This window comes from Juglans regia, chromosome 10 (genome assembly GCF_001411555.2).
Source record: "Juglans regia cultivar Chandler chromosome 10, Walnut 2.0, whole genome shotgun sequence".
NCBI lineage: Eukaryota > Viridiplantae > Streptophyta > Magnoliopsida > Fagales > Juglandaceae > Juglans > Juglans regia.
In genome coordinates, this window is record NC_049910.1 from 36,515,417 (window position 1) to 36,539,073 (window position 23,657).

Below are 23,657 nucleotides of genomic sequence, written 5' to 3' on the forward strand. Positions count from 1 at the left end.
CTAATATCATTTCAACCCATCTCATCTCATCTCGTTATTATAATTTTTACAAATTTTCGTATAAAATACAATAAACAATTTAATTTTTTCAAATATCAAAATAATAATAATATTAAAAAAAATTCTAACAATATTTTATTAACTTTTAACTAAAATCATCTTATTTCATCTCATCTCACTATTAAAATCCCATCATAAACGACTTCACTATTATTCACAAATGATTCAAAGGACAATGCTAGAGCCACAGCTTGGGGCTCCTGCTGGCTTTAACATGTATTTTTTCATGTGTTTTTTGTAAAGTTATTTTTAACACTTTTAAATATTTAAAATAAATAAAATAAATTTAGAATATCATTAAAAAACAGTTTTTTAATTAGAAAGTTAAAAAAAATCATTAAAAATATTATTTTAATCATGAATTAAAATAAAAAATATTTAAAATATTTAAATATATATTTTTTATTTTTTTTAAATATTTAAAATTATTAAAAATATATATATAAAAAAAACTAAAAAAATACATACTAGAGCCTAATGGAAGCCACAGGAGTCTCTCTAACATTATTCATGATTCAAAATACTATTTTTATTCAAACAGGGCCTAAGATATGTCGTACTGAACCAGATTCCGTTTAGAAGTTAAATTCATCTCAACTCATCATTACAATTTTTTCAAATTTCATTATAAAATATAATAAACAATTTAATTTTTTTAAATATTAAAATAATAATAATAATAAACAATAATATTCTAATAATATTTTATCATCTCAATTCAACTCAACTCAACTCAGTTCAACATCCAAACGTACTCTCAACCATTTTGCACCATACTCAAGTGTCCTTTCAAGACCATTTGATTGTTTTTAGAATGCTCAAGTTGTACTTTTAAGTCTGGTTTGCTTTTAATATTAAAATTTTAAATTTTAAAATTTTTTAAAATTTATCATTTTATTATTATAATTTTTTTAAAATTTATACATGAAATAAAATAAATAATTTAATTTTTAAAATTTTAAAATAAAAATAATATTTTAATAATATTTTATTCAACTCTTTAACTTTAATATTAACTCATTTTATCTCATATATAAAAACAAAGGATGCCAATCTAGCATTTTTCTTTCTAAATTTTATAACAAAAGTAAAGTCCCGTTTGGATAGTCAATTGGTTTTATTTCATCCCATCTCAATATTTAAACATTATTTAAATGCAAACAGTTTTTAATTTCTTTCTCATACATTTTCATTTAATAATGATAACTTTTCAAAACTTTCACATAAAATAAAAATAACAATTCAACTTTTTTAGATTTTAAAACAAAAATTATAATAGAATAATATTTTAATTCAACTTTTTACCTCTAATTTCTTAAAAGCCAATCAAAATTTTAACTTAAATTATTTTATTATTATTTACAAATTTATCCTCATCTAATCTTATTTGACTATTCAAACAAGACTTAAATGTTGTGACAATCAAATTATATGACCAGTCGGGAATTTTTATTTATTAATTACTTAAAAAAACCATGTAATTATCACAATATATTAGGAGTGGTTTAGATTCAGAGATAAGTTGAAATGAGTTAAGATGATTCGAGAATAGTAGAATAAAAGTTAAATTATTTATTATATTTTGTGTAAAAATTTGGAAAAGTTATTGTAAAATTTGAAAAAGTTAAATTGTTTATTATATTTTGTGTGAAAATTTGAGAAAATTGTAATGATGAGATGAGATGAGTTACGAATACAAACAATAAATCTTTGTTTTTTTTTTAAAAGAAATAATATTTACACAAATATAATGCATAAGCGCTGCACATTTAAAAAAAAAAAGAGTAAATATGAAACTTACATAAAAAAAATTAAATTTGTAATAAAACCTGAAATGAGAGTCTATTATAAATTGTTGGTTGACCTTATTTTTTTTTTAAAGGAGTGAGTAGTGCTTGCATAATTATGTATAAAATACTGTTTATTTTTAAAATAGTTATTATATTTTCAAGTCAGTGTATATCAAAATCTAATATTTTTTTAAAATTAAATTAAATTATATAAATATTTTATTATATATATTATCTACATTGATTTATAAATTAACATTTTCATTTAAAAAAATCTTAGATCGGACTGACGGGCTCGATGAAATTAAATAGTGCCAGGCTGGCACGGTGAGAAATTTAAAAAAATTTGAATGGAGGTTTAAAATCAAGAGCAAGGACAGATGTTCCTTTCAAATCTTATGATCCAAACAAAAGTGTACAGCATGGGACATTGACATTTAGATTACCTGTGACGACAACGTTTCGGTAAAATCCCAGAATTCCCCGCTTCATACTCTTTATGCAGTGTCTTATTAGACGTGTAATGATGATGGTCTTGAGAAAAAATCTAAACGGAAAAAATGGACGCATGTCGCGTTCTGGTAAACGACACCGCTTTCAAGTTTTTGAACTGCACTACGAACGCAGAGAGAAACAAAAAGTGTCGATGGAGGAAGCTGATGCAGGAAGAGAGAGAGTCAGAGAGATGGGAAAAAAAAAAAGAAAAATTATATATATAAGCCTCACGCTCTCCACACCATTTAAAAATATGTGAATTTATTCTTTTATTCTGATGTTTCATGAAATATGAAATATGAGAATAAAAAAGTAAAATCACATATTTTTTAAGGAATACGTAAAATGTGAAGCTTACGTGTAACGTAATCCAAAAAAAAAAAAAAAAAAAGGAAAAGCAACGGGTCGTTGCTTCGGTCGAAAGCTCTCTCATCAAGCTAGCAGTCTTGTCTTGGCTAGTCACCAGTCATTGTCACATTTAACTCCCTCCACTTCCCATTTTCCTACCTCGGCCTTCTCTTTCCTTCCCATTTTCCTCTCTCTCTCTCTCTGTCCTTCCATTTTCCCCTCTCTCTCTCTAATTCTCACTCTCTCTCCATGTTCACCTTACTTCTTTGCTTCTTCACTGCCGCAAATCCGATACTGGTAATGTATATAGACCGAAACCCCGAGGGCACTCGTACTCCGTTCTCTCGTGGTTCTTATTGCTAAAGGGTCGCCTTCTTTTTCTTCTTCTTCGGTGGTTCTAGGCTATCCTCTCTCTCTGTGGCCTTCTCTTTCCTTCCATTTCTCTCTCTCTCTCTCTCTGTGGCCTTCTCTTTCCTTCCATTTCTCTCTCTCTCTCTCTCTGTGGCCTTCTCTTTCCTTCCATTTCTCTCTCTCTCTCACTCTCTCTCTCTCTCTGTGGCCTTCTCTTTCCTTCCATTTTCCTCTCTCTCTCACTCTCTCTCCATGTTCACCTTACTTCTCTGCTTCTTCACTGCCGCAAATCCGATACTGGTAATGTATATAAACCGAAACCCTGAGGGCACTCGTACTCCGTTCTCTCGTGGTTCTTATTGCTAAAGGGTCGCCTTCTTTTTCTTCTTCTTCGGTGGTTCTAGGCTATTTCAGGTAAAAATATCCGCATCTGTGACGTTACATTTTTTGGTATCTTCGGGTAGACTTCTTGGGTCGAAACAAATGAACTTTGTTTTCACGGAATGGGAGACTTCATAGAAAGATTAGGATGCTAAATCTATTTTAGCTCAGTCACTCGGCGACTTTTTTTAGTACCTTAATCACGCTGTGTGAATAAAAAAGACAAACCCATTCACCAGAAGGATGATTTTACTTCTCTTTTTCTGTTGTTTATGTTTTTCAATTCCAATGTTTTTTTGTTGTTTCTTTGTTATTTATTGTTAGGTATCGAAGTGGTTTCGAATTTAATATTTTGACGATCTTATCCATTCTTTCTTGTTCGACGGCTAAACAGAAGTATCTTGCCCTGTTCTGACGGCAACCTATTCTTTCTTTTTTTTTCCTTCAATAATATTACATCGTAAGTTTCCTTTGTATTTCCTCGTTGAAGAATTCTATATACAACGATACACGGGTGCTAGTGTGCGCACTCTCATGCGCATCTTCGTGTTCTATATTTTAGAAACTGTCTTAGCCACAATTTGTATGTTCTTCAGCTATTGATCATGCAGTTTCTCTGTACTGCTTCTTATTCTCGTGGTATTTGATACTGTCGTGTTGGTTTGGTAGTGCAACTGGGCAACAATTATAGTGTAATATAGCTAAGCATGCCATTTGCTCATTTGACAAGAAGATCGCCAAAGAGCCTCGTGCCATTGTATGTGAAAAATATTCCGGCTGTATGTGTTCGAAGGATTGATACCTCTTAGGCCAAAGTCATTCCGATAGGAAGCTCCTTTCAGATAAAAGGCAATTGAGCAGTCATGCTGTTGGTAAAAGCTCCTTTCAAATAGAATAATGTTTGGAGTTTCCTTCCGTCTGCACTTTTTTTTTTTTTTAAAAATAAAAATATTCCTCCAATTGTGCATTTTGCATGGTTGTTGAAAAGATCAAAGAACTTTTGGTACAAGTGGATGTATTCCAAGAGGAATAAAACTGGCATTCATGGGTAAACACACACAATAATGGTGTCACCTGATTCACACTGCATGTGTGTAATGCATCGCAGGGTCGCAATGACACTTTAGACGCATTTGCACTTCTGAATATCGTTAACTGTCATTAACAATCATATTTTCGCAGCCATTAACTAATTTTTTGATAATCATAAACTGCTTTCACTTTTTCTTACAGTAACAAACTGTATTGTTTCTTCTATAAATACAGAATTCTTCAGATTTTTTTCAATTCATTCATTTCTCTCTCTCTCTGCTACTGCTGTTACATATTCCCTGAATCTGTGATTCTGTGGTGCGTTCAGATTTTGTATCTGCCCAATATATATATATATATTTGTATCTTGAGGATGAAATTACTATGGTTCTGTTATTTGTTAAGTGGGGGTCAATATTTTTCTAAGAGATAGATTCACACTCACCTCACTTTCCAGATTACAGCATTTTTTTATCAGTTTCTCTCTCTGTTTTTTTTTATTTTTCTCATTTGCACATTTACTAATAGGAGAATTTGATGTAAAGTCTCACCATCAGTCCATGATGCTTTGCATGAAAATTGTAATTTGTATTGAAGTAGAATATCTTAGTCCGTTATTCGCCTTCTTTATGACTGCCACCTCAGCATCTTCAAAATATTTTATAGTCACGTAGGTGCTGCATTCAATAAATTTTTTTTATAGATAATCAAAATACGTGAGAACCTTATTTATATTTTTCCAACACTGAGAAATGGATGGAATAGTTACTGATGCACTAGTCCTATTTTTAATTAGTCATTTTATGAATGCTGAAATGTCATGGAAGGAATACACCTTGACAATTGTTTGCATCTCCTAATGTGACATACCAGTTTTGGTGATAGGGTATATTAGTAATATTTCCTAGTAAACTTTTATTTTAGATTTTATACTTTTATGAGTATAGTTTTATCAGAATTTATATTTAATTTTATCTCTATATTTCTATTATAGTTGCTATTCATGATTTGTTAGAGTTTTGTTTTAATAAGGATTTTTAAAGTGTTTCAGATTACGTTCACTGCGATGTGTGTTTTGAAATTAAAGTTTAAATTTTCTAGTCTCCGAACCTCATCACTTGGTTAGCCGCTGTTTGACAAATTCAAATCACCAATCCGTAAGTTCATCCACTTTGTTTCAAATTTGAAACCCTGCCGTAGTGTGTAAATTCGAGTCCTAGTAGGAGTCTAACTCTCATTAGAAAAACCCTATCAGATAGCCTTTCTACCGTCTTTATAAATCCATCTAGAATATCTGATTCAAACACAAGAAAAATACAAAGAAAACTCACTTGTTTTGGAGTTCTCTTCTCTGACCCGCAGCCAACCACTTCTTCTCGCAGTAACTCCACGCCACTCAGAGGCGCGGGACTCCCTTCCGGCGTCACAGACGGTGCCGACCAGCCCAGCCCTAGCTCAGCCACCTCTTTTCCGGTAAGGCCTCGACCGCCATCAGCTCTCTTTCTTTCTCGGTAGTTTTCGGGATGTTTTCGGACTAACGGTTCTCTCTCTCTCTGTGTCACGGCGTCGCACCACCGTAGAGACCCTCCTGTCGCGTCGCCGGTCGCTCCCTGCAGCCCAGCGCCGCCGTCGCCCTCAGCCCCTCTCGGTAAGCTCTTCCATCGTAGAACCCTCTCTCCCGAACTCTCTGTTTTGGTTGCCGAGTACTCGGGTTCTTGAAGAACCCGTGAGTTTCTTTTGTTGGGCCTTGGGCCTTAGGCCCGTTTGAGGTTGGGATGGGTTTATTTATTTGGTTTGGGCTCCTGTAATAATGTTATTTTCATGGGCTAGAGTTTTTAACCCTTTTTACAGATTATAGTGATATTTATTCGAACTTATATTTTAAATTAGACTTGATCTTATTTTATTTAATAATTGCTTTAGTGATTTATATTGAGTTTAATATTACTAGTTGAGTTTATTAAATAAATATTTTTAGTTAAAGGTTCTTTTTAATAAATGTTTAAAGAATTGGAAAGATGTTTTAAAGTATAATTTTTAAGTCTAATATTTGAGTTAATATTTCTTTTGTCAATTTAGTAAAGATTTTAATAAGGTTTCTATGTTAAGAATTTAATGGAATTTATTAAGTTTCTTATAAGATTTAATAATTACGTTAAGAAATGAAACTAGTTTAAGAATTTAAGTTTTTTGTGAATTATTTTAAAATAGCTCGAGTATTTCTACTAAATTATAAATTAGTATTTTAAGTAATTTAAATACTATGAATTATTGATTTTTAGTGTTAAACAAATATTGGTTTGACTATGTTTTAGAATTTCGAATTTAGTTAAGTAGGATATTAGCATTTATTTTAGTTCCAAATAATTTAGTGATAGTTATTTATTGAATATAGGTCTCAAGTTACGAAGTATTATTCAAGAAGAAACGCATCGAGGTAAGTAAATTTGATCATAAATTAGGATCATCACAGTTAGCTTATATGTATGTATTATTCAAGCCAGTTCTTTGATAGCCATTATTTATGAACCGCTCATGTACAAGCATGTCATCCAGCATAGCATATGATCATGTCATTCCGCATCATGTTTCAGTTTCAGAAATTATAGTTATGTATGTATTATGTCATGCATCTCATGTGTATAAGACACATAAGCCATCTTAAATTCAAGTGTAAGATAAAAATCAGATCAGTTAATAAGATGGCCATTCAGATGCATGGTACCAATGCAGTCCAGTTTCAGGGTGGTGTGCAAGCCACGAACTCAGTCGTGGTCCACCATAGTATGCTAGAATACTATCAGCAGTTCCCCTTGCTGCAGCGGGATGTGGGGCTGGTGCACAACCTTGCACACAGGGTTAAGTGTGTTGGCCAGTCAGATAAGTAAGATAAATCAGTCAGTTAGTTCAGATAATTCAGTCATACATAGCATAAGCATTAGCATGAACAGTCATGAATCTTAAGTTCAGCATGAAAGTTCTTATGAAAATGTTATGTTTATTATGTTTTCGTTATGATAGATTTCTTACTGAGTCATCGACTCATTTTAGTTTATTTCATGTTTTTAATTACCCAGGTGAAGATGATGATTACGAGCAGGCAGGCCAGGAGTAGAAGGAGCATTTTAGTTTTGTTCAGACTTTTAAAATAAAATGTGTCTCTTATGACGAATTTATCCAGTTATTTCTTAAATGTTTTTTTTGGGAAGACATTTTATTAGACCTTTTATTTCAATAAATTATTTCAGTTTATTTTTAAATTGTGAAATTAGAGAATCGCTTGCCGGGTTTATTTTTCATGAAAAAAATACGTGACACACCTAGCCTACGGGAAGGGGGTGTTACAATTTGGTATCAGAGACAGGTCGATTCTGTAGACTTTTCAAAAAAAAAAAAAAAACTTTAGTTAAAATTACCTAGGATGCTCCTAGCCTGCTCGCGAGTAATCAAGGTTTGTTTAGGGTTGAATACTTTATAGGTTTTACTAGTTAGAACAATCAGTATAGTTTGTTTCATTGTCATTGTTTTTACGTTCTTACTAGATAATTGTTATTATGACGTTTGACGTAGATCATGGCCCCCGGTACTAGAAATCACCCAACACGAGAGGGATCTTCTGGTTCTAACCAGAATGATAACCCGGACCATCTGGTCGCAGCTGCTACCCAATTCTTTCAATCTATGGTTAGCGGCCAATTTATGGCGCCTAGAGCTCCACAAGCCGGTTGTACTTTGGAGCAATTTTCTCGTCAGCATCCTCCTACGTTTGATGGCAGATTGAATTCCATGGATGCGGAAAGCTGGATCGATCGTATAGAGCAGATTTTTGAAGTGCTCTACTGCACTGATGATCAGAAGGTGAAATACGCCACGTACCACTTGACTGATATGGCAAACAAGTGGTGGAAGTCAACCCGGGCTTTGGTTCAGCTGGAACTAGGGGAAGCAGTCCCCATTACTTGGGAGCATTTCAAGAAAATCTTTTTGGACCACTTCTTTCCACAAACTCTTCAGGAGTCGAGAGCTCGCCAGTTTATGGATCTTACTCAAGGATCTATGACGGTAGCACAGTATGCTACAACGTTCATGGAGCTTTCTCGTTTTGCTATTTACTTAATTCCGGATGAGGAAAAGAAGGCTGAAAAATTTGAGCGTGGACTGGATCGTAGGATTCGAGAACGTGTCCGTACTCTCAGGATTCGGAGTTTCACAGAGCTAGTCACCCGAGCTACCATTGCTGAAGAAGACCTCCAAGAGAACATCGAGTACAACAATCAAAGGAAGCGCCAGCAACAGCAACAACCCCAAGCAGTGTCGCATAAGGACAAGAGGCCTCACATCATGAATCGTCAAGGTCAACCACCAGCAGGGCAAACTTTCCCCACGTGTGCAACATGTGGGAAACGACATTTGGGAAGGTGCATGTTTGGCCAGAACGTGTGTTTCAAGTGCGGGAAGCCAAACCATCTAGCTCGGGACTGCCCAGTTAAGAAACCTGGGGAACCGGGTAGGAATGGAGGACAGAAGACGCATGCTACAGCGAGAGTTTATGCTCTTACCCCTATTGATGCTGAAGCATCAAATGATGTAGTCACAGGTACCTTTCGCTTTCCTAAATTTAGATATCTTTTTAGAACGATAAATATATTACATGATCCTGATAGCTTTAAGTTGTTATGTCATTTATATAGGCACATTATCGTTGTTTTCACGTCATGCCTCCATTTTATTCGACTCTGGTGCTACTCATTCTTTCATTTCTAATCATTATGCACATTTGGCTGAGAAGATACCTGAACCGCTAGAACCTAGTATGTCTGTTGCTACGCCCTCGGGAGATCATATTATTTGTGATTCTGTGTTAATTGGTTGTTCGATAGAGATTCAAGGGAGAATTCTACCTGCGGACTTAATCATATTTGATATGTCCGGATTTGACGTGATTCTGGGAATGGACTGGTTATCCCAGAACCATGCCTGTGTGGATTGCTTTAATAAGAGAGTAGTTTTTAAATGCACAGATGGGGAGGAGTTTAGTTTTCAGTCTGTACGAGAAACTTCCCCTCCTCGTGTAATCTCAGCTTTGCAGGCCACCAGACTTTTGAGACAAGGGTGCATGGGATTCCTGGCGAGTTTGATTTTACCACCAGAAGATGGACTCAAGATTGAAGACATAAAAGTAGTTAGAGATTTTAAAGATGTGTTTCCTGAAGATCTTCCAGGAGTACCTCAAGATAGAGAAGTTGAGTTCGTGATTGATCTCACTCCGGGAACGGCGCCTATATCTAAGGCACCCTACCGCATGGCTCCAGTTGAGTTAAGAGAACTCAAGGATCAATTACAAGAGTTACTAGAGAAAGGTTTCATACGCCCCAGTGTTTCTCCATGGGGTGCACCTGTACTTTTCGTGAAGAAGAAGGATGGGTCTATGCGTTTATGTATTGACTACAGGGAGTTAAATAAAGTAACTATCAAGAATAGATACCCTCTACCTCGGATAGACGACTTATTTGATCAACTTCAGGGAGCCCAAGTCTTTTCTAAGATAGACTTGCGATCCGGTTACCACCAGTTGAAAGTTAAAGAGACAGATGTGCAGAAGACGGCTTTTCGAACACGCTATGGACACTATGAATTTCTTGTTATGCCGTTTGGTCTAACTAATGCCCCCGCAGCTTTCATGGATCTTATGAATAGGGTATTCAAGAATTATTTGGACCAGTTTGTGATAGTTTTTATCGACGATATTCTCATTTATTCTCGGAGTAGTGCAGAGCATGAAGAACATTTGAGGATTGCCCTTCAGACGCTAAGAGAAAAGAAGTTGTATGCAAAATTTAAGAAATGCGAGTTTTGGTTACACGAGATTTCCTTTTTGGGACACGTGGTATCAGCAAAAGGAATTTCTGTGGACCCAGCAAAGGTTGAGGCAGTGGTAAAGTGGGTCAAGCCTAGTAATGTCGGTGAGGTACGAAGTTTCTTAGGCCTCGCTGGTTACTATAGAAGATTTATAGAGGGCTTTTCAAGTATTGCAGCTCCGATGACGAAGTTGACAAGAAAGGATGAGAAGTTCATATGGACAGATGAGTGTGAAGACAGTTTCCAAGAATTGAAGAAAAGACTAGTGACAGCACCAGTTCTTGCAGTTCCTTCGGGAGATGGAGGATTTGTTATATACAGTGATGCTTCACTAAAGGGTTTAGGTTGTGTTTTAATGCAGAGTGGGAAGGTTATTTCATACGCTTCCCGACAACTAAAGAGTTATGAGCAGAATTACCCGACCCATGATCTGGAACTTGCAGCAGTGGTTTTTGCCTTGAAGATATGGAGACATTATCTTTATGGTGAAAAGTGCGAGATTTATACCGATCATAAGAGTTTGAAATATTTCTTCACACAGAAAGAGCTGAATATGAGACAACGAAGATGGTTGGAACTTCTGAAGGACTATGACTGCAATATTAACTACCATCCTGGTAAAGCAAACGTCGTGGCAGATGCACTTAGTCGAAAGTCATCCTCTAGCACTTTGGCTACGATGTTTACCCCTCAGAAGCATTTACTACTAGACATGGAGCGAGCTGGCATTGAGGTAATCCAGGGCACTCAAGCTAAGTTGAATAGTTTGACCTTAGGTTCAACATTGATAGATCAAATTAAGGTCGCTCAAGCTAGTGATACGGAGTTGATAAGGATTAAAGGGGAAATAGCTGAAGGTAAGAGACCTGATTTTCTAGTGTCGGATGATGGCACTTTGAGATTTAGAGGAAGATTATGTGTACCCAATGATAGAGTAATCAAAGATTTGATCTTGAGAGAAGCTCATCGTTCACTCTACACAGTTCATCCGGGGAGCACCAAGATGTATCGGGATCTGAAACAACACTTTTGGTGGTGTGGGATGAAGCGTGAGATAGTGGCATATGTAGCACAGTGTCTGACATGTCAACAAGTCAAGGCAGAGCATCAGAGACCCTCAGGTACACTGCAGCCACTCCCTATACCAGTGTGGACTTGGGATGAGATTGGGATGGACTTTGTTTCCGGGTTTCCGAAAGCATTAGGAGGTCAAGATGCAGCATGGGTGATTGTTGATCGACTATCAAAATCAGCCCATTTTATTCCCATTCAGATGACGTACTCTGTGGATAGATTGGCAGAATTGTACGTTAGAGAGATTGTCAGATTGCATGGGATACCGTCTAAGATAATCTCTGACAGAGATACCCGTTTCACTTCGGCTTTCTGGAGGAAGGTACAGAAGGAGTTGGGAACTCATTTGACCTACAGCACGGCATTTCATCCTCAGACAGATGGTCAATCAGAGAGGACGATTCAGATCCTAGAAGATATGCTTAGAGCGTGCGTGATGGAATTTAAGGGTAGTTGGATTAAGTATCTACCCCTTATTGAGTTCGCTTATAATAACAGTTATCAGGAAAGTATTCAGGCAGCACCGTATGAAGTTCTCTATGGGCGTAAGTGTAGGTCACCACTCTACTGGGATGAAGTAGGAGAGAGAAGGATTTTGGGACAAGAGATTATTCAAGACATGTGTGAGAAAATATCAATTATTAGAAAGAAGCTCGCCACAGCTCAAGAGCGACAGAAGAAGTATGCCAACCAGAGACGGCGTGAGTTAGAGTTTGGTATAGAAGATAAAGTATTCTTGAAGGTTTCACCGATGAAAGGGGTAATGCGTTTTGGTAAAAAGGGGAAGCTAAGCCCGAGGTTCATAGGTCCCTTTGAGATCTTAGAAAGAATAGGTGCTGCAGCCTACAGACTAGCACTTCCACCTCACTTATCGACAGTGCATAACGTGTTTCATGTCTCTATGCTAAGGAAGTATGTCCCAGATCCTGCACATGTTTTGGAGTTTGAGCCACTTCAGATTCGAGACGACCTCAGCTATGAAGAAGTTCCAGTGAGAATATTAGCACAGAAGGCCCAAGTGCTACGACGCAGAACCATTCCAATGGTTAAAGTACTTTGGAGTCACCACAACGAGAGAGAAGCCACTTGGGAACACGAAGAAGATATGAGAGAGAAGTACCCCGACTTGTTTAAATCAAGGTACGTTCCATCTCGGGGACGAGATTTTCTTTTAGGGGGGGAGAATTGTGACATACCAGTTTTGGTGATAGGGTATATTAGTAATATTTCCTAGTAAACTTTTATTTTAGAATTTATATTTTTATGAGTATAGTTTTATCAGAATTTATATTTAATTTTATCTCTATATTTCTATTATAGTTGCTATTTATGATTTGTTAGAGTTTTGTTTTAATAAGGATTTTTAAAGTGTTTCAGATTACGTTCACTGCGATGTGTGTTTTGAAATTAAAGTTTAAATTTTCTAGTCTCCGAACCTCATCACTTTGTTAGCCGCTGTTTGACAAATTCAAACCACCAATCCGTAAGTTCATCCACTTTGTTTCAAATTTGAAACCCTGATCTCATACTCTTTCTCATCCCGTAGTATGTAAATTCGAGTCCTAGTAGGAGTCTAACTCTCATTAGAAAAACCCTATCTGATAGCCTTTCTATCGTCTTTATAAATCCATCTAAGAATATCCGATTCAAACACAAGGAAAAATACAAAGAAAACTCACTTGTTTTGGAGTTCTCTTCTCTGACCCGCAGCCATCCATTGCTTCTCGCAGTAACTCCACGCCACTCAGAGTCGCGGGACTCCCTTCCGGCGTCACAGACGGTGCCGACCAGCCCAGCCCTAGCTCAGCCACCTCTTTTCCGGTAAGGCCTCGACCGCCATCAGCTCTCTTTCTCTCTCGGTAGTTTTCGGGATGTTTTCGGACTAACGGTTCTCTCTCTCTCTGTGTCACGGCGTCGCACCACCGTAGAGACCCTCCTGTCGCGTCGCCGGTCGCTCCCTGCAGCCCAGCGCCGCCGTCGCCCTCAGCCCCTCTCGGTAAGCTCTTCCATCGTAGAACCCTCTCTCCCGAACTCTCTGTTTTGGTTGCCGAGTACTCGGGTTCTTGAAGAACCCGTGAGTTTCTTTTGTTGGGCCTTGGGCCTTAGGCCCGTATGAGGTTGGGATGGGTTTATTTATTTGGTTTGGGCCCCTGTAATAATGTTATTTTCATGGGCCAGAGTTTTTAACCCTTTTTACAGATTATAGTGATATTTATTCGAACTTATATTTTAAGTTAGACTTGATCTCATTTTACTTCAATAATTGCTTTAGTGATTTATATTGAGTTTAATATTACTAGTTGAGTTTATTAAATAAATATAAGTAGTTAAAGATTCTTTTTAATAAATGTTTAAAGAATTGGAAATATGTTTTAAAGTATATTTTTTAAGTCTAATATTTGAGTTAATATTTCTTTTGTCAATTTAGTAAAGATTTTAATAAGATTTCTATGTTAAGAATTTAATGGAATTTATTAAGTTTCTTATAAGATTTAATAATTACGTTAAGAAATGAAACTTAGTTTAAGAATTTAAGTTTTTGTGAATTATTTAAAAATAGCTCGAGTATTTCTACTAAATTATAAATTAGTATTTTAAGTAATTTAAATACTATGAATTATTGATTTTTAGTGTTAAACAAATATTGGTTTGACTATGTGTTAGAATTCCGAATTTAGTTAAGTAAGATATTAGCATTTATTTTAGCTCCAAACAATTTAGTGATAGTTATTTATTGAATATAGGTCTCAAGTTACGAAGTATTATTCAAGAAGAAACGCATCGAGGTAAGTAAATTTGATCATAAATTAGGATCATCACAGTTAGCTTATATGTATGTATTATTCAAGCCAGTTCTTTGATAGCCATTATTTATGAACCGCTCATGTACAAGCATGTCATCCAGCATAGCATATGATCATGTCATTCCGCATCATGTTTCAGTTTCAGAAATTATAGTTATGTATGTATTAGGTCATGCATCTCATGTGTATAAGACACATAAGCCATCTTAAATTCAAGTGTAAGATAAAAATCAGATCAGTTAATAAGATGGCCATTCAGATGCATGGTACCAATGCAGTTCAGTTTCAGGGTGGTGTGCAAGCCACGAACTCAGTCGTGGTCCACCATAGTATGCTAGAATACTATCAGCAGTTCCCCTTGCTGCAGCGGGATGTGGGGCTGGTGCACAACCTTGCACACAGGGTTAAGTGTGTTGGCCAGTCAGATAAGTAAGATAAATCAGTCAGTTAGTTCAGATAATTCAGTCATACATAGCATAAGCATTAGCATGAACAGTCATGAATTTTAAGTTCAGCATGAAAGTTCTTATGAAAATGTTATGTTTATTATGTTTTCGTTATGATAGATTTCTTACTGAGTCATCGACTCATTTTAGTTTATTTCATGTTTTTAATTACCCAGGTGAAGATGATGATTACGAGCAGGCAGGCCAGGAGTAGAAGGAGCATTTTAGTTTTGTTCAGACTTTTAAAATAAAATGTGTCTCTTATGACGAATTTATCCAGTTATTTCTTAAATGTTTTTTTTGGGAAGACATTTTATTAGACCTTTTATTTCAATAAATTATTTCAGTTTATTTTTGAATTGTGAAATTAGAGAATCGCTTGCCGGGTTTATTTTTCATAAAAAAAAATACGTGACACACCTAGCCTACGGGGAGGGGGTGTTACAAATGTCCACCCTAATTCTTCTCTCTGTTTGATGCCTTTTGACGTATTCAAGCATTCCCAATTCGGGAAAACTTGACCTTCCAGTGACAAAGTATTAGTACATTTACTTTCTATGTGTCGGTTCCTTTTTAGTTTCCAGCTACGTCAAATAAGCCATTTTTATAAAGTATGATCTATTTTCCTCTTTATATACATCATGAAACATGACTCTTGATCTTTGGGCAACTTAATAGCTACCCTGTTGAATCTTGGTAATGCCTAGAATGTCTGACTATTGTAGTTACAGGACAAAAATTTCCCTGGGCAGTGCTTTGACATCAAAATGAGTTTGATGTTATATAAAAGATATGGCTTCATTTGCTGAAATCCTTTTTCATGATTTAGAATTTATGATTGAATAAATAAAACAAGTGAACATTACTGAGGCTGTTTTGGATATTTCATTGCCAGTTGATTACATTTGACTGATATTTTCAGGAAAACTAGTACTAGAATGTAACTAGGTGTTTCTTCTGTATACTTCCTGTGTACTTGGGCTTCGTCTATTACATTGTGCTTAATAAAACTTTTAACTTATCAAAAAAAAAAAAAAAAAATTTCAGGAAAACTCGTACTTGTATCCACACCCCAGGATATCCTCCGATGAAACCAGATGAACTTTCCCGAGCAAGTTTATTATCTGCATTAGATGGTGCGAGAATTGTCTATTCTGATGGAAGATTGCATGAAACTGCTTTAATTCTTGCACAAGAGGTAATATTCATTATGATATCCACCCATGAGACCGGATCACCCTAGGTACTTCACTCCTAGTCTTCAGGGTAACTGTGATTCCGCTGCTTGAGGTAGATAGAATTAAGAAAGATTATCCTTGTGATAAAATACAAATTGAAGCAAGAAAATACTATTTTTTTCTTTGATCATTGCATAGTTTTGAACTAAATGATAGTGCCCTTTTGTTGTTCCTCTCATTTTGTTATAGGCATCCATCAATCTCTCTGTGCTCTTCCTAACAAAATTCTGTGATTGATGAGTCATTCCTGAATGCTAAATTACAAAAATTACTTAGAGTCAGTCATATCACATTTTCCCCAAATCCTCCAATATGTTTAAGTCTTCATCTATTTTTTGGCTGTGATTCTGTTAATTAGGTTGAATGCCCATTATCTGGCATCTTGAAATCTTCTCATTCTGGCTTTCCATCTTGGACAAAAGTCAGTAAAAAGTGATATTGAAGAATGGGGAAATAACTAGTATATTCTTCCTTCAGGCAGTTCGCAAGAGGATACCCATCTTAATTGATGCAGAAAGGGTAAGGGAAGGGTTGGATGATCTCCTGAAATTAGCTGATTATGCCATATGCTCAGCAAAATTTCCACAGGCAAGTTGACCATTCTTCATGAATGAGTATGGGTAGGTAGGCCATAATTGGCGAGTCTTCTCATGAGCAAATTACTTGGTTTGCATAGATGTTGATTTGTATGAGCATGGCATGTCTAATTCATTATTTGTTTCTCAAACTAAAATATCCACTAAGTTTCTAGGCTTCCATTTTTTTAAGGAAAAAAGTTATTTGATATATAGATTCTTTTGGCCATATACACATTTTATATAGGCAGCCCTGATCATGAATCTGTTTTTGGAATATGTACTTTATGCATCATTGATGAATTTCTCATGCAATCTAATTTTATATATCTATTCATCTATCCATCACAGTTCAAATATTGTGTCGAAGTTTCATCTCGAAGTGATTATTATGATTTGATTATATTTGATCACATTTGTAAAAACGTTTGGTCCTCATTTCAGTTTTAGAAATTGAAAGATTCTTGTGTCCCTAAGGTTTAACTGATTATAAAGGCATGATATATCTGAAAAATGGGCGAACATTGATTTCTTGGGTGTGGCAGGCATGGACAGAGGCACCTTCTGTTCCAAGTGCACTTGTTTCCATTCTTTTGAGATTGCCAAATATCAAGTTTGTGATTGTGACCTTGGGTGAAGAAGGATGCATAATGCTTGAGAGAAGCGTCGATGGTAATGAATGAATCACCCATCTTTCTAATGTCAATGATGAAAATGATGTGCAAGCTTTAGGGTCAGATACTTTCTTGGAATTGCAAAATTTTCTTTTGTTTGATATGCTTTAAGCACGTACAGGGTTTTCATTCTAACACTTTTTTCTTGCAGAGGGTCTGCAGACAGAAGAAATTGATGTAGAAATCTTATTAGAATCATTAAAGCAGCAAAAGGACGAAAGTCTGGCCATCCCAACATACATATCATCGGTAGTATACTTCCCAATGAACCTAAAAAATCTATCTTCTCTTTCTATAGAGGATTGGTTACTTTCGACCTTGTAATGGTTTTGCTGTAGTCTATTGTGGGAGAAAGGCACAGTTGAGTAGCAAGAAATTCAGCAATTAATCTTGGTTGGTTTTGAGAAATTTTAGATAGTGTTAGTGAGAAATTCAAAGGAAATTCACCTTGGTACAGAACATGTTTCACATACACAAGTCATGTGGCACTTGCTATATTTCATGTGTCAATATGCAGTTGTCGAAATTTCCCGTGTCACAGGATGCCTCTTTCTGTAACATGGTTATTAAAGATGATACAGCTTGATTGACTACTGATAGATAGATTCTCTCTTATTGTTCGAAGTCATACCATCTGAAATTGGCCATTACCTAGTGTTTGTCCCACTAAAGCAGGCCCTTGCGAGGGAGATTGGTTATGGCCCTAACTTCCAAATTTTCAATAGCACTTTGCATGCAGTGACTGCTCTCAAGACTCTCCCCATTGCACATACAATGGTCCGCCCTTAGTCATTACTGTTTAATTTGGCCTAATTACATCTTTACATATTTAAATAACCAAACAATTGACTTCTGAATTAGAATCTATTCTGTTCAGATTGACAACCTAAACAAATTCTTGAATTTACCCATCGCTGGAACTATATAATATACCAAATAATATCCAGTATGTTCCAGATTGAAAGGCACATGTCTTGGGGAACTGAAGATGGCATAGTTGTATATAATTCATGTGTAGTTCTTATTTAATTACCCCTGAAATTCTGATAATGTTGTAAATAGTTGCTTGTTAGTCAGATAGAATCCCAGAGCATAGAATTAACTGATGGCGTCCACATATGGTAAGGATTTACTCTTCTTTTTCGTTTTACTTGCACAGCCAGTGACAAGATTGAGAGCGAATGGCATAGCGACAGTATGTGGGAGGTTATTTCTTGGAACAGCTGAGAAGATACCGCCATCAGAACTTATCGATACAACTGGTGCTGGGGATGCATTTATTGGAGCTGTTGTTTATGGTGTGTGTAACCATTCAACCAAAATCTCTTTTTCTGTAGGCTCGATCTCTGTATCTATATGCTTGTGTTTGCAAGTGCTTTGTAATTTTGCTTTTCGATTCTGATTCTGTAGCTTTCCAACGAAGGTCTGCACAGATCACTGTCTCTGAAGATCATATCATTTCATTTTCAATGCCCAAGTGATCATCAATACATGTTTTTCATATTTAAAGTTGCTAATTCTGTTTTTAATCCTAACCAATCTATGACCTGATGTTTGAGAATAAACTATACTAGCACTCGGATGAATAGAAGGCAACATCAGTTTGATCTAGTTAGGAGGTCAGGCAAGGCTGAGAGCAGGAGTCTGTTGATAGTTATGTTTATAAATGTAGAATCAATTGTATACGAGTGTGGATACATTCCTCTTGAATTCAATAGGTTGTCCACGTCTTGGGACTTTAGTGCATTTTGGCATTCAGGTTGATTCTGTTTTTTCTGACAATTCAGGCCTTTGCATCACCCTATTCAAACACCTGGTCCTGACTTTTGACTGGATAAACTTAAAGTTGATGCCTTGGCAAATTCTGTTTTTTTCTATCACCCTCTCTTAGGAACTTTATGCCCCTTGTTTTTTGGCAATTTTTTTCATGGCATCTCATTAACCAAGTTTGGTTATCGTCCTTGGCATGTATGTTACACAATTACACTTCAAAATTCTTTTGCCAGTTGATCCATCACTTGCAAAGCTTCGGGGCTGCTGTCTTTTGTATAATTTTGATTGATGGAAACATTGATGAGTTTCATAATTCTTCAATTACACTTGTAGCTTTATGTTCCAACATGCAGCCAGAAACAATGTTGCCATTTGCTGCTCAAGTGGTAAGTAGACTTATTTCCAAGGGGCAAATGAACTGAAATCTAAAGCTATCATCAAGGAAAATTGTTTGACCAGTGTCGTTCTGATGGCAGGCAGCAGCAAACTGTAGAGCTTTGGGAGCTCGAACTGGTCTTCCACTCCGCTCGGATCCACACCTGGCGTCGTTTTTACATCAGAGTTCCAAAGTGAGGGTCACATCTTCAGCAACGTAAATGAGTAGCATGGGATTCAGCATGCAAGATGGGCTTCTTATGTTTTATGTTTATTCATACACTTGTTTTCGGTTGTCTTTTTTTAAAAAAATAAATAAACATTTTGTTTATATTATTTCAGATTTTCTTTTATCTATGATCATTTCACTATTTTAGTAAAAGGATGCCACACATGCTTAATTCCTTCAACAGCAACGTCATTGTTTAAAAGATGTGATCTTTCCGGCCATTGGAGCAAATGAAGCAATATCAGATCATCCTATAATTTTTTAATATCAACTAATCCACACTTCTCAGTACAGCATCCCCTTCTCGGTTGATGACTTGATGGTCTCTCTACTTCTTTGCAAGAAAAGGATTTCTCCGATGTCAAACCAGAAGATGAACTTTCTCAGCTGCTCAAGTATAATTTTTCTTGTGTTTCATTGTAGCAGGCGCGCTCATGGACTAAGAGATGTGTTGGTTGAGTCGGATTGTAGTGTTGTGGTGGGTTGGTTTATCATAGGGACGTGTAAATATTGATATCTGTGGGATTTTTGGGAAGAAGCACATATTATTATTTCTTCTCTGAACATGGCATTTTAAACATGTGTTTAGGGAAACTAATATGGTAGTGGATTTTTTAGCAAAACATGAGACGACTGGTGTGACTTGGGATTTTGTTGGTGAAGAGTTTGGTCCGGTACATACGGATAGATTGGGTTTACCTTATGTTAGACGTTAGGAGTCTTTGGATGTTGGTTGCGTTTTTTTTGGGTTGGGTCTTATTGCTGTAATTATGGTGATTCCTCTGCCTGAATAGGATTTTTTAATAAAACGTGGAGGTGCCGTCTTCCTAAGCAGGCGCACCATGCAGGTTCTCTGGTCATTGCCGTGGTGGTTGTAAATCCTCTATCCTTTGATTCCTTTTCTTTCCTTCTCTCTTTCGTTTTACCCCAATTTTGATACCCCCATTGTCAAGTTATTTTTTATTCATTTATTTTGGAATTTAAATTGTAAATTTTGTATAGCTTTTTTATTTTTATTTTTTATTTTTAAAAAAGTAGGGATGGCGATGTATTTCAGGTTTTGGTTGTGTGCATTCTGTCGATGGTTTTGTTTTTCTGCCGCAGGGCAGCATTTTTTGTTCTATATAGGGAGGTCAGGGGAATACTTTGGTGACTCAGATCGCTCTCCTCTCCACCCAAATTTTCATTGTATGAGAGAATCAAATTTATGGAAATAAGGACTACTTGGCTTGCCTCCACTTACATTTTTTTTTTTTTAAAATTTAATGGCAAGTGATCGATCTAATTTTAATCTTTGTGTAATAGTAACAACTGGATCAATAGCAATAACAAATTTCAATTTCCGACTCACATCCATCTCTCCCAGATTTTTTTTTCCTCTTCTCTTTTGCACATGCATGCAATAGCAATGACAACTAAAACCTTAACAATTAAGAAGAAGCAGTGCAACTACGTACTAGTGAGAAGGATTGTATCCCTGCAAAAGGTTGAGACCTGCATGCTGCATGGGTTATAAAATCAAAAGCATCCAAGCTGAGAACATTACAACCGTAAGTATGTACCAAGTGTCTCCAAAAGATCAAGCAGTGCAACTATGAGTTCCCAATAAGAGAGAAGAATTTAAGAAAATATTATAATATTTTCATGATGTGGTTTGTAATATGGTGTTCTTTATGACATAACAATTGTTATGGTTGTCGATTTAGTTGAAATTGTAGGATAGGTGTTTGTAAAAATTACTCTTAAAATGTAAAGTGGGATGTCTTATTCTGGTTTCTAATTATATAATGTTAGTGGATGTTGTGTTACTCTCAAATGTGTAATTAATAGTTATATATGCATCAAGTCATATAAGTTTGTAAGTATGTTTTTGTAAGATTTAGAATTTCTCTCTCTCTATATATATATATAAATAAAAAAAAGGAAAGAAGAAGCTATTCATCAAGCTGTTAGTCATGATTCTCTCATCATGCTTTAGATCTTTCTAAGTGATTTCTAGTTCTCAACCTCGTCTCTATATTGGTTGTGTGAAAATGGAAAAACGTAGCAGCATTGAGGAATTAAGGATAGAGAATCTTAAAAACCAATTGGGTTAATTAATTTGGATATATGGACCCAATTGTTTGTGAAGGTTTTATTGGTTAAATGTCTATTCGACCAGGCTTTTGAGTCATGGGTTGGATTTGGAACCAATTGCTTGTTACGAGTCCATTAGATTTAAGAAGGAATCTGAACTGAGAATGGTCATGATCAATTTGAAGTCTTACAGTTAAAAGGCTTTGCTGATCTGAGTTATTATTATTTTTCTTTAATCTTTATATAAACAAAGTGAAACAAAGATTCACGATTACACAAGAAGATTGCATTAATAAAAGTGGAATGGGTCGATGAAATCATGCATGAATTGATATGACTTGGATAGAGAGAAAGATTAATAGGCAACAATGACTTGGTGCACAATAAATGGACAATGACAAGTACTTTGAAAATCAAACCTAAACTTGATTTTGATTATAATGCCAATGACATTTAACATCGATCGATCGACTCTCTCCGCTGCACAATAAATGAATCGGGACTGATCAACTTGATCTTTAGTTTGGGGGCAAATTTTCAATGTAACAAGCTGCTAACCATAAGGAATTCACATGGGAGTGGCCAATAGCTAGGTTTCTCTACCATACATTAGAATATTTTCTTCTCACTAGGGTTTGGACCATAAGGACCCCCTAGTGTAACTGGACCACCCTTTTATTCTTCAAAGCCAACACAACTGTAATCCTGCTACTCATCGATCAATCTTGGCCGTCCAGATGGCACCCGGCGTCGTGGTTCGTACACTTGGTAATGCAAGTCAAACTTTGGATTTGCTCGTATCTAGGGATAGATTTTGGCTGGAGTACAAACATGCTTGCATGATGATAGATGCTGATTTTAGGTGTCAATTTACTTTTGCAATATTACATGATGAATGATCAATCGATATATAGTGGTCTCGATCGAGGGATGTTGATGCTCACCAGCTGACAGCCATTTCATGAACAATATGTTTGGAGAATGGGAGTGGAGGGTTCACCTGATAGCCATTTCATGAACAGTATGTTTGGAGAATGGGTTCCAAGTCACTTCAACACCTCTCTCTCTGCTCCCCGTTAGAGCTAGCTAGACTGGACCAACATACTCTCTAGGTCATGATCTTCCACATGCATCAGGCTGCTTGCACCTCTTTGCCTGCCAATTTTGGTCCCGTTATTAAAGTTTCCAACAAGATATATAGAGGAAAAAAAAAAAAAAACAAAAACAAAGTAGAAAAAGAAAGAAAACGACATCACTTCATCATGGAACAAACACACACACACACACACACTATATATATATATATATATATATATATATATATATATATATGCACGAGTGCTGAGGAATTATGTTGGCCAGTACAAGATCAAGAATAAAGGCCTTGATGATGATGGAATCGATAAGTGGCGCATGGTGACTGGTTAGCGCGCTAGATGAGATAAGATGATTTTGTATAATAAAACAGCCTAATATTGGGTCTCATTTTAAATAAATAAATAATTAAATAACCTTTTATTCGAATATAACCAAAAAAAGAAAAAAAAAATGGTGGCCAGCCGACGCAATAGCTTTCATCATACTCTTCAAATTTTCAATCATATAGCCATGCATGCATGCATCATTTATGTACCCTCATGTGGCCCACTGGCGGCCGGGACGAATCCAAGTCAGTCATTTTCATACGTACCAGACCATCATGCGGTACAATTAACTAAACTCCGACTTTCCCCATATAGATAATCCCTTGACACATCTAATCATGTCCTTTGAATTATAATTATTATTACAGAAATGTTAAACCCGCCGAAAGTTGGGTTCCAAAATTGTGTGCGAATTTTTTTTTTAATTTAATAATTAAGAAAATATTTTTTAAAAATATTATAAATTTTTTATTTTTTTTAAATATTTATAATGATTAAAAAAATACATGAAAAAAAAAAATACATTGTTCAAGATACATTTTAGAAGATTTGTTTGGTGACTGCAGAAGGACTCTTATTATTATTATTTTGCGGCCATGATTGAAAGTAGGTACAAATTCATGTTATATATATATATATATGGGATAATAATT

The 23,657-nt window shown here is 35.8% G+C and overlaps 2 protein-coding genes across 2 annotated transcripts in view; both read left to right on the forward strand.

The window, feature by feature from the left end:
- The window catches only part of LOC109021859 (sulfofructose kinase-like), a gene marked incomplete at its 5' end in the record, with an annotated part of 72,863 nt that extends 52,499 nt beyond the window's left edge, over window positions 1–20,364 (forward strand). Inside the window, 7 exons of the mRNA XM_035695266.1 lie at window positions 15,688–15,838; window positions 16,356–16,466; window positions 16,999–17,125; window positions 17,279–17,376; window positions 18,287–18,425; window positions 19,234–19,286; window positions 19,377–20,364. Of these exons, the coding sequence (XP_035551159.1) occupies window positions 15,688–15,838; window positions 16,356–16,466; window positions 16,999–17,125; window positions 17,279–17,376; window positions 18,287–18,425; window positions 19,234–19,286; window positions 19,377–19,496 (799 nt within the window). The remainder of the gene's footprint in view (window positions 1–15,687; window positions 15,839–16,355; window positions 16,467–16,998; window positions 17,126–17,278; window positions 17,377–18,286; window positions 18,426–19,233; window positions 19,287–19,376) is intronic.
- Window positions 5,489–13,552, forward strand: LOC118349564. Its single transcript, XM_035694614.1, has 6 exons — window positions 5,489–5,930; window positions 6,038–6,105; window positions 6,853–6,894; window positions 8,028–9,054; window positions 13,121–13,211; window positions 13,319–13,552. The coding sequence occupies exons 4-6, from the start codon at window positions 8,031–8,033 to the stop codon at window positions 13,455–13,457; spliced, it is 1,254 nt and encodes a 417-aa protein (XP_035550507.1). The 5' UTR covers window positions 5,489–5,930; window positions 6,038–6,105; window positions 6,853–6,894; window positions 8,028–8,030; the 3' UTR covers window positions 13,458–13,552.
- Window positions 20,365–23,657: the final 3,293 nt, after the last annotated feature.